Source organism: Anomaloglossus baeobatrachus, unplaced genomic scaffold (assembly GCF_048569485.1).
Source record: "Anomaloglossus baeobatrachus isolate aAnoBae1 unplaced genomic scaffold, aAnoBae1.hap1 Scaffold_3399, whole genome shotgun sequence".
Taxonomy (NCBI): Eukaryota; Metazoa; Chordata; class Amphibia; order Anura; family Aromobatidae; genus Anomaloglossus; species Anomaloglossus baeobatrachus.
In genome coordinates, this window is record NW_027442770.1 from 68,776 (window position 1) to 80,330 (window position 11,555).

The 11,555-nt window shown below is 52.5% G+C and overlaps 1 protein-coding gene across 1 annotated transcript; it reads left to right on the forward strand.

Annotated features, from left to right (window-relative positions):
- Positions 1-1,091: 1,091 nt before the first annotated feature.
- LOC142271878 (cocaine esterase-like) lies at positions 1,092-7,928 on the forward strand (the record flags this gene model as incomplete). Its single annotated transcript, XM_075332485.1, is given in 8 exon segments — positions 1,092-1,176; positions 6,158-6,359; positions 6,440-6,578; positions 6,798-6,931; positions 7,029-7,182; positions 7,321-7,405; positions 7,408-7,433; positions 7,833-7,928. Coding segments are annotated over 8 exon segments (900 nt in total), but the record flags the coding sequence as incomplete, so codon positions are not given.
- Between the last annotated feature and the right edge of the window lie 3,627 nt (positions 7,929-11,555).

Below are 11,555 nucleotides of genomic sequence, written 5' to 3' on the forward strand. Positions count from 1 at the left end.
GAATCGGGGGGGCAGAGTCTGGAGGAATCGGGGGCAGAAGTGTGAGGAATCGGGGCAGAGTCTGGAGGAATCGGGGGCAGAAGTGTGGAGGAATCGGGGGGTAGAGTCTGGAGGAATCGGGGGGGTAGAGTCTAGAGGAATCGGGGGGGTAGAGTCTGGAGGAATCGGGGGGGTAGAGTCTGGAGGAATCGAGGGGGCAGAGTCTGGAGGAATCGAGGGGCAGAGTCTGGAGGAATCGGGGGGGGGGGGGGCAGAGTCTGGAGGAATCGGGGGGGTAGAGTCTGGAGAATCGGGGGGTAGAGTCTGGAGGAATGGGGGGGGTAGAGTCTGGAGGAATCAGGGGGGCAGAGTCTGGAGGAATCGGGGGGGGTAGAGTCTGGAGGAATCGGGGGGGGGGGGGTAGAGTCTGGAGGAATCGAGGGGGTAGAGTCTGGAGGAATCGAGGGGGTAGAGTCTGGAGGAATCGGGGGGGGTAGAGTCTGGAGGAATCGGGGTCAGAGTCTGGAGGAATCGGGGGCAGAGTCTGGAGGAATCGGGGGGCAGAGTCTGGAGGAATCGGGGGGCAGAGTCTGGAGGAATCGGGGGCAGAGTCTGGAGGAATCGGGGGGGCAGAGTCTGGAGGAATCGGGGCAGAGTCTGGAGGAATCGGGGCAGAAGTCTGGAGGAATCGGGGGCAGAAGTCTGGAGGAATCGGGGGCAGAGTCTGGAGAATCGGGGGCAGAGCTGGGAATATTTTGTCTTTACAGAAACTTCATGTATTTGTCAATGAATGTAACAACTTGTGGAATGTTTATATTATCAGTTTCCATAGAAACGTCAGTCTCAGCTGTACCCCATTAGCAGGTGCACGGGGTGTGTGTGTGTGGTGTGTGGTGTGTGTGGGTGTGTGGGTGTGTGTGTGGGGGTGGGGGGGGGGGGATCCTTCCACAGCTGCAGCTCCGGCACATGTTCACCTGCACTCTGTCAGTAGTGGAGCCGCTGTCATGGTAACCACACACAACTGACACTGCCACCAGCCAATCAGAAGGCCAGCTGTAGCTCCGCCTCCATAGAAAGTCTCTGCTCAGAGCGGCCGCTCCTCAGTCCGGAGATCAGCAGAGACCACATCCACCATGAGCGGCGCTGTGCTGAGGGTCGTGGCGCTGTGCAGCCTGGGGCTGGGGGTCCTGGGGTCAGGTGAGCACAGCACAATCAGGGGGCACCAAACAGAAGAGGGCAGTGTACAGGTATAGAGCAAAGATACTCTGCGGGGTCCTCTCTCTCCTGTAGAGTGTAAGCTCTTATGGTCAGTGGGTCCTCTCTCTCCTGTAGAGTGTAAGCTCTTATGGTCAGTGGGTCCTCTCTCTCCTGTAGAGTGTAAGCTCTTATGGTCAGCGGGGTCCTCTCTCTCCTGTAGAATGTAAAGCTCTTATGGTCAGTGGGGTCCTCTCTCTCCTGTAGAATGTAAGCTCTTATGGTCAGTGGGGTCCTCTCTCTCCTGTAGAGTGTAAGCTCTTATGGTCAGTGGGGTCCTCTCTCTCCTGTAGAGTGTAAGCTCTTATGGTCAGTGGGGTCCTCTCTCTCCTGTAGAGTGTAAGCTCTTATGGTCAGTGGGGTCCTCTCTCTCCTGTAGAGTGTAAGCTCTTATGGTCAGTGGGGTCCTCTCTCTCCTGTAGAGTGTAAGCTCTTATGGTCAGTGGGGTCCTCTCTCTCCTGTAGAGTGTAAGCTCTTATGGTCAGCGGGGTCCTCTCTCTCCTGTAGAATGTAAGCTCTTATGGTCAGCGGGGTCCTCTCTTTCCTGTAGCGTGTAAGCTCTTATGGTCAGTGGGGTCCTCTCTCTCCTGTAGAGTGTAAGCTCTTATGGTCAGCGGGGTCTTCTCTCCCCTGTAGAGTGTAAGCTCTTGGGGTCAGCAAGGTGTTCAGTATGGTCATGGATTGGTGGTTTCTCTGGATGTACAGCTCTTGGGTATAGGTTGGTGCTATAGACATAAAGGTGCAGCAATGTCCCCGGGGCACAGATAACAGGCTGCTGACGTTGCGGTATCTCACAGGTATGTTACAAAGGTTGTTGATGTTCTCGGCAATCAGTGGATGATTATCGGCGCTCGCCCGTTAGGTCACATGATCTGTTTTTTTCCACTTTTTCTTCCATTCGCCACGTGCTCTGCAATCTTCAGTGTCTGCACTATTTGTCGGATACATTGTGTGCAGTGTTCTCTCCTCTATCACTATGTGCTGCAGAGTATCGGGCGTTCTCTGATACATTGTGTGCAGTGTTCTCTCCTCTATCACTATGTGCTGCAGAGTATCGGGCGTTCTCTCCTCTATCACTAAGTGCTGCAGAGTATCGGGTGTTCTCTGATACATTGTGTGCAGTGTTCTCTCCTCTATCACTATGTGCTGCAGAGTATCGGGCGTTCTCTGATACATTGTGTGCAGTGTTCCCTCCTCTATCACTATGTGCTGCAGAGTATCGGGTGTTCTCTGATACATTGTGTGCAGTGTTCTCTCCTCTATCACTATGTGCTGCAGAGTATCGGGCGTTCTCTGATACATTGTGTGCAGTGTTCTCTCCTCTATCACTATGTGCTGCAGAGTATCGGGTGTTCTCTGATACATTGTGTGCAGTGTTCTCTCCTCTATCACTATGTGCTGCAGAGTATCGGGCGTTCTCTGATACATTGTGTGCAGTGTTCTCTCCTCTATCACTATGTGCTGCAGAGTATCGGGTGTTCTCTGATACATTGTCTTTAGTGTTCTCTCCTCTATCACTATGTGCTGCAGAGTATCGGGCGTTCTCTGATACATTGTGTGCAGTGTTCTCTCCTCTATCACTATGTGCTGCAGAGTATCGGGTGTTCTCTGATACATTGTGTGCAGTGTTCTCTCCTCTATCACTATGTGCTGCAGAGTATCGGGTGTTCTCTGATACATTGTCTTTAGTGTTCTCTCCTCGATCACTATGTGCTGCAGAGTATCGGGTGTTCTCTGATACATTGTGTGCAGTGTTCTCTCCTCTATCACTATGTGCTGCAGAGTATCGGGTGTTCTCTGATACATTGTGTGCAGTGTTCTCTCCTCTATCACTATGTGCTGCAGAGTATCGGGTGTTCTCTGATACATTGTGTGCAGTGTTCTCTCCTCTATCACTATGTGCTGCAGAGTATCGGGTGTTCTCTGATACATTGTGTGCTGTGTTCTCTCCTCTATCACTATGTGCTGCAGAGTATCGGGTGTTCTCTGATACATTGTGTGCAGTGTTCTCTCCTCTATCACTATGTGCTGCAGAGTATCGGGTGTTGTCTGATACATTGTGTGCTGTGTTCTCTCCTCTATCACTATGTGCTGCAGAGTATCGGGCGTTCTCTGATACATTGTGTGCAGTGTTCTCTCCTCTATCACTATGTGCTGCAGAGTATCGGGTGTTCTCTGATACATTGTGTCCTGTGTTCTCTCCTCTATCACTATGTGCTGCAGAGTATCGGGTGTTGTCTGATACATTGTGTGCTGTGTTCTCTCCTCTATCACTATGTGCTGCAGAGTATCGGGCGTTCTCTGATACATTGTGTGCAGTGTTCTCTCCTCTATCACTATGTGCTGCAGAGTATCGGGCGTTCTCTGATACATTGTGTCCTGTGTTCTCCTCCTCTATCACTATGTGCTGCAGAGTATCGGGTGTTCTCTGATACATTGTGTGCAGTGTTCTCTCCTCTATCACTATGTGCTGCAGAGTATCGGGTGTTCTCTGATACATTGTGTGCAGTGTTCTCTCCTCTATCACTATGTGCTGCAGAGTATCGGGTGTTCTCTGATACATTGTGTGCAGTGTTCTCTTCTCTATCACTAGTGCTGCAGAGTATCGGGCGTTCTCTGATACATTGTGTCCTGTGTTCTCTCCTCTATCACTATGTGCTGCAGAGTATCGGGCGTTCTCTGATACATTGTGTGCAGTGTTCTCTCCTCTATCACTATGTGCTGCAGAGTATCGGGCGTTCTCTGATACATTGTGTGCAGTGTTCTCTCCTCTATCACTATGTGCTGCAGAGTATCGGGCGTTCTCTCCTCTATCACTATGTGCTGCAGAGTATCGGGCGTTCTCTCCTCTATCACTATGTGCTGCAGAGTATCGGGCGTTCTCTCCTCTATCACTATGTGCTGCAGAGTATCGGGTGTTCTCTGATACATTGTGTGCAGTGTTCTCTCCTCTATCACTATGTGCTGCAGAGTATCGGGCGTTCTCTGATACATTGTGTGCAGTGTTCTCTCCTCTATCACTATGTGCTGCAGAGTATCGGGTGTTCTCTGATACATTGTGTGCAGTGTTCTCTCCTCTATCACTATGTGCTGCAGAGTATCGGGTGTTCTCTGATACATTGTGTGCAGTGTTCTTTCCTTTATCACTATGTGCTGCAGAGTATCGGGTGTTCTCTGATACATTGTGTCCTGTGTCCTCTCCTCTATCACTATGTGCTGCAGAGTATCGGGTGTTCTCTGATACATTGTGTCCTGTGTTCTCTCCTCTATCACTATGTGCTGCAGAGTATCGGGTGTTCTCTGATACATTGTGTGCAGTGTTCTCTCCTCTATCACTATGTGCTGCAGAGTATCGGGCGTTCTCTGATACATTGTGTGCAGTGTTCTCTCCTCTATCACTATGTGCTGCAGAGTATCGGGTGTTCTCTGATACATTGTGTCCTGTGTTCTCTCCTCTATCACTATGTGCTGCAGAGTATCGGGCTTTCTCTGATACATTGTGTGCAGTGTTCTCTCCTCTATCACTATGTGCTGCAGAGTATCGGGCGTTCTCTGATACATTGTGTGCAGTGTTCTCTCCTCTATCACTATGTGCTGCAGAGTATCGGGTGTTCTCTGATACATTGTGTGCAGTGTTCTCTCCTCTATCACTATGTGCTGCAGAGTATCGGGTGTTCTCTGATACATTGTGTCCTGTGTTCTCTCCTCTATCACTATGTGCTGCAGAGTATCAGGTGTTCTCTGATACATTGTGTCCTGTGTTCTCTCCTCTATCACTATGTGCTGCAGAGTATCGGGTGTTCTCTGATACATTGTGTGCAGTGTTCTCTCCTCTATCACTATGTGCTGCAGAGTATCGGGTGTTCTCTGATACATTGTGTGCAGTGTCCTCTCCTCTATCACTATGTGCTGCAGAGTATCGGGTGTTCTCTGATACATTGTGTGCAGTGTTCTCTCCTCTATCACTATGTGCTGCAGAGTATCGGGTGTTCTCTGATACATTGTGTGCAGTGTTCTCTCCTCTATCACTATGTGCTGCAGAGTATCGGGTGTTCTCTGATACATTGTGTGCAGTGTTCTCTCCTTCTATCACTTTGTGCTGCAGAGTATCGGGCGTTCTCTGATACATTGTGTGCAGTGTTCTCTCCTCTATCACTATGTGCTGCAGAGTATCGGGCGTTCTCTGATACATTGTGTGCAGTGTTCTCTCCTCTATCACTATGTGCTGCAGAGTATCGGGTGTTCTCTGATACATTGTGTGCAGTGTTCTCTCCTCTATCACTATGTGCTGCAGAGTATCGGGTGTTCTCTGATACATTGTGTGCAGTGTTCTCTCCTCTATCACTATGTGCTGCAGAGTATCGGGTGTTCTCTGATACCTTGTGTCCAGTGTTCTCTCCTCTATCACTATGTGCTGCAGAGTATCGGGTGTTGTTTTGTCGGATACATTGTATCCAGTGTAGAGGACACCGCAGTTCTCCGCTCTTCTAATGTCCGGGTGCGGTTCTGTAGCCTGAGGTCACTGATTGTCAGCGGGATCTCTGTAGTGTTAGGCGTGGCGGTAACAGGATCGTCTGTATTGTCCCGCACGCGGTCATGTGACTGCAGTGGGTGAAGGAGCGGTGACCCTGTGGATAATAACCTGCTGTACATGAATGTCTTCTGGGGCGTGTTCACACCTTGCAGCCTGAGGTCTTGCAATGTGCGGAGACGCTTGTTCCTCCATCAGATGACGGCACAGATCCTGGTGTAAATGTGACCATTCCCAGACCACAGATCGCTGGCGATGGCTCCAGCAAGCAGTGAATGCTCACAAGATCCGGGCTGGACCGATGAAGGGTGTGAGCGCAGCTCTGAGGGACCGGAGCACATGACGTTCCTGCATTGTTGCATCCAGTAATCTGCTGTTCTTTGTGATTTTAGTAGAGGACGATCACCGTCAGGTGAAGACACAGTATGGGGAGCTGCGGGGGAAGACGCTGTCTGCAGAGGGAACAGACAGAACCGTCCATGCCTTCTATGGAGTCCCCTTCGCCAAACCTCCGGTGGGTCCATTGAGGTTTGCAGCCCCAGAACCTCCCACAGCATGGACCTCCGTGCGGGAGGCCTCCGACTACGCCCCGATGTAAGTGCACTTAGGAGTGGGTGCAGCAGAACTCCAAACACATTCATGCTGTATCTCCTATATATATACATTTGTTATAGATGTTTACAGGATTATCACGCGATGGAGCAGTTACTGGAGGCAGTGAAGGCCAAATTTGATTTACCCCCAGTATCGGAGGACTGTCTGTACCTAAACATATTCACACCTGCGGATCGAGTGAAGGGGGAGAAGCTGCCGGTATGTGTCACGTGTATGTGTCACGTGTGTATTGTGCGACTGACAATGCCATATAACCACGGCCATGTGTAAATGCAGAGTTCACAGCTTCCACTTATGTGGGCATGGAGGCCGTGCCCATGGCGGTCCCTTATCATTCTGATTTGGGATGAAGTCTGGAAATCTCATTCACACTGACCTTTGTTCCCAAGTAATGAACAGTTTCTGCTCCTTGCCCAGGTCATGGTGTTCATACATGGAGGCGGCCTGTCGATGGGGGGAGCCATGATGTTTGAGGGTTCTGCACTAGGTGCTCATGAAAACCTTGTAGTGGTCTCCATCCAGTACCGGCTGGGGCTCCTCGGCTTCTTGAGGTAATGTCTAGCTTGTCAGTGACTTGCATGCTCAGAGTTAGGCCATGGATGATAATGCCCCCCCCCCCCTGTTGCCCCCGATGTTTCCCTGTCGCAGCTCTGGAGATGACCGAGCTCCTGGGAACTATGGCTTCTTGGATCAGGTTGCAGCCCTCCAGTGGGTTCAGGAGAACATTGCGGATTTCGGAGGGGACCCCGACTCTGTGACGATATTTGGGGAGTCTGCGGGGGGAATCAGCGTCTCAGCACTGGTGAGCGGTTGTGATCCTCTTACATGTTAGTCCCTGTATAATGGTGTGCACTGATTGGGCGGTTGTCCTATAGGTGAAGGTGAGGACCTGACGTTTAACCCCTAACCTTCCTGCCTCCTGTGCGGTTCTTACTTTCAGGTGGCGTCTCCATTGGCCAAAGGCTTATTCCACAGAGCTATTGCGGAGAGTGGCGTAGCCTTAATGCCGGGTTTGGTGGCCAAGTCTAAGAAGAAAGTGTGTTTTACAGCAATGTAAGTGTTAATTCCACCATAACATGATGTATTGTGCGGCTGATGCCCAGCGCCGTGTGGAGACGCGCAGAATGCTTGTGTGACGGGGTGGTCTGTGCAGCGTCCGGTGCAATCGGGGATTCACTGTCCAGCCGCGATCCATGTGCCACAACCATCGAGTGAAGGATGGTAAGAACCATGAATCTGCCGCCGGTCGGGCGCTCGTGGTGAGGGATCGGCGCTTACTCTGCCGCCATCTCCGGATCATCGCCACAACTCTGCTGGATTTTGTGAAGAGGGAAGGGGGTCTGCAGGGTCAAGGCCACTGATGGCTGGTGTGTGACGCCAGAGAGAACTAGCACGCGCAGCAATGGGAAAGCGATGCGGCCTTACTGCCATCAGACTTATCTCTCCCTGCAGATTGTGGCCAATATTTCGGGCTGCGCTGTGGACGCGCTGGTGGACTGTCTGAAGGCGAAATCTGGAGAAGAGATCCTGTCTGTGGTTCTGTCTATGGTACGGTCAGTGCAGTCACAGGGTGCAACCCCCGGCCCCCCGCCCCACCCCGACACCTAGGACGGCAGGGACCAATCACCACCTATGCCTACTTCACACTGATCTCCTATTGTCAGAAAGAAGTGCAGAATTGTGATTACAGCTCCGCAGCTAAATTATTATTATTAGAATATTTTTATATATCATATATATATATATATATATATATATATATATATATATATATATATATATATATATATATATAATAAATATAAATAAAATGTATGAAGTTCTACAGAAGGAAACAATGTTACAAAGTCTTCTGCACCTCCTGTCCCCCTCTCCACTGCCCCCCCCACGCCTCCTGTCCCCCTCTCCACTTCCCCCCCCCACGCCTCCTGTCCTTATCCCCTGGCCCCCCCAGGCCTCCTCCTCCTCCCCTGGCCCCCCCGCGCCTCCGGTCATCTTCCTCCTCCTCCTCCCCTGGCCCCCCCGCTCCTCCCCTGGCCCCCCCCGCGCCTCCTGTCGTCGTCCTCCTCCTCTGGTTCCCCCCGCGCCTCCTGTCATCCTCCTAGTCCTCCTCCGCCCCTGGCTCCCCCCCCCCCGCGCCTCCTGTCCTCCTCCGCCCCTGGCCCCCCCCTGCGCCTCCTGTCCTCCTCCGCCCATGGCCCCCCCCTGCGCCTCCTGTCCTCCTCCGCCCATGGCCCCCCCTGCGCCCCTGGCCCCCCGCGTCTCCTGTCCCTTTCCTCCCCTGGCCCCCCCCAACCTTCCCAGGATCGCACCTCCTGTCCCCCTCTCTACTGGCCCCCCGCACCTCCTGTCCTCCTCCACCCCCCGCACCTCCTGTCCTCCTCCACCCCCCACACCTCCTGTCCTCCTCCTCCCCTACCCCCCCGCGCCTCCTGTCCTCCTCCCCCCCGCGCCTCCTGTCCTCCTCCCCCCCCCCCCCGCGCCTCCTGTCCTCCTCCCCCCCCCCGCACCTCCTGTCCTCCTCCTCCCCCCCCCCCCGCACCTCCTGTCCTCCTCCTCCCCTGGGCCCACCCATCCTTCTTCCCAGGATCGCACCTCCTGTGCCCCTCTCTACTGGCCCCCCGCGCCTCCTGCAGCATTGGAGGGGTTCTGAGGCGCTGTAGCCAGATTGTGAGCCGCACTTACAAGAAGGATTTGTCACGAACCACCGGGGGGGGGTCACTCAGAAATCCCCCGCGCTGGCTACCAGTACGTCACAATCGGGGGGTAACAAGTGGGGGTCACCCCTCCTTTATACCTCCCGACCGACAGACAGAGCACGTGACGCGCTCTCTAGCGCCCCTCTTATAGTCAGGCCAATTATGGAATTGCCCGACAATAAGCAAGGAGGCCGCTATACTACTTATGCCGATTATTGAAGGGTCCCCGGTGAGAGTAGGGTATATATTCCCCCGACCTCCGCGGGCGGAATATATAAAACCTCCCCGAATCTCACTGGCCTCCCCACAATAATCCTTGGCACAACTCGCTGCCACCAACCGCTTCACGGTAACTATTAGCCGAACACACAGACGTGGGATTCAAGATCGAGATAACAGAACAGCCCAAGATTAATTATATAATTTAATCAGCCTAAAGCACACTAGAAACTACAATATATACAATAGGAGATCTACAGAATATACATAGGTCAGAGTACAGTTACAGATAAAGCATGGTTTACAAACAGGCATACACAGTTCCAGCAGTTACCTTGTGCGTCTGGCCACAGGGGGGCGCTGTAGACCAGGTTTCCAGGAACTCCCACAGATGTTTCCTACACGTGACCCCCAGCGAAAGAACACTGGAAAATGGCCGAAGTAGGGTTATCAACCTGGGCAAATCCAGGTCCCCTCCTACCTTAGTGACCTCAGAGGAAGCACTGCTCCACCCCTGGCTGGAGTAATGGACAAATCCACAACATGGAATATGGCCATAACTTGGCCTGGAGCGTCGTAGGCGGACGCCAACGCTCTCATTGTGACAGCTATGAATTTAGCTACAGAATGAGAGGACTCGTGACTTGTCTACTAGTTCCACATTGGCTGATATCACGCCTGGGGTATTTCCCAAGCTCCCTCTCCCATAAAAAGGGTGTGCCAGCATCGTCCGCATGCGGAGACACCATTTTTATGGTTGCCATATTTATCGGAAATATGGCTTGCGAGATATGAACCATTTTTTACTGGAGTCGTTCTGTCTGGATACTTCCAAGCTTGCTAATTAGATAGCAGCTCCTACCACAGGGTCACGGCAGGGAGTCATCCTGTGTCCATTGTTCCCACATCATCTAATCTCCATATCACAGGAGATGGCCATGGAGGTGTAAAGGCCCCGTCACACTAAGCAACATCGCTAGCAACATCGCTGGTAACGAACAACTTTTGTGACGTTGCTAGCGATGTTGCTGTGTGTGACATCCAGAAACAACCTGGCCCCTGCTGTGAGGTCGTTGGTTGTTGCTGAATGTCCTGGGCCATTTTTTAGTTGTTGCTGTCCTGCTGTGAAGCACAGATCGCTGTGTGTGACAGCGAGACAGCAACAACTAATGTGCAGTGAGCAGGAGCCGGCTTCTGCTGAGGCTGGTAACTAATGTAAACATCGGGTAACCAAGAAGCCCTGTCCTTGGTTACCCGATATTTACCTTTGATACCAGCCTCCTCCGCTCTCACTGCCTGTGCTGCCGGCTCCTGCTCTGTGCACAGATAGCTGCAGCACACATCAGGCAATTAACCCGATGTGTGCTGTAACTAGGAGAGCAAGGATCCAGCGCTCAGTGTGCGCTGCTCCCTGCTCTGTGCACATTTAGCTGCAGCACACATCGGGTTAATTAACCTGATGTGTGCTGTAACTAGGAGACTGGGGGCTGGTCACTGGTTGCTGGTGAGCTCACCAGCAACTCGTGTAGCCACGCTCCAGCGATCCCTGCCAGGTCAGGTTGCTGGTGGGATCGCTGGAGCGTCGCAGTGTGACATCTCACCAGCAACCTCCTAGCAACTTACCAGCGATCCCTATCGTTGTTGGGATCGCTGGTAAGTTGCTTAGTGTGACTGGACCTTAAGTGGAACACAGACCAGTTCCTTTGACACCTATCTGCTAAACAAACCGTTTATCCCTGTGGTAAATTTTCTGATTGAAGGAGTTGTGTGAAGGAAAGGGGGGGTGACACCAGGAGAGGGCTTCCTGACATAACTTGAATATCATGATTTATCGTCATATCTCCGGATTTACCTCACACCTCCCCCCTTTTGAGGGCGCTAGGGGGCAGCACACTCCGGTGTTCCCCCGTGCGCCCGTCCGCGACCTCTCCTTGTCGGGACAGCCCGTCTGCGTTACCGTGGTCACGGCCCCTTTTGTGTCGAATGGTGAAGTTGTATTGCTGGAGCGCCAGGCTCCATCGCAACAACCTGCCATTTGTCCCAGAGACGGTGTGCAACCAGCTGAGGGGATTGTGGTCCGTCTCCACGATGAAGTGGCGCCCGTATAGATAGGGTTGCAGACGCTGCAGGGCCCACACTATGGCCAGGCACTCCTTTTCCATCGTGGAATAGGCCACTTCCCTTGGTAACAGCTTCCTGCTCAGGTACAAGACTGGGTGCTCTTGGCTCGCAGAGTCCACCTGGCTGAGCACCGCAC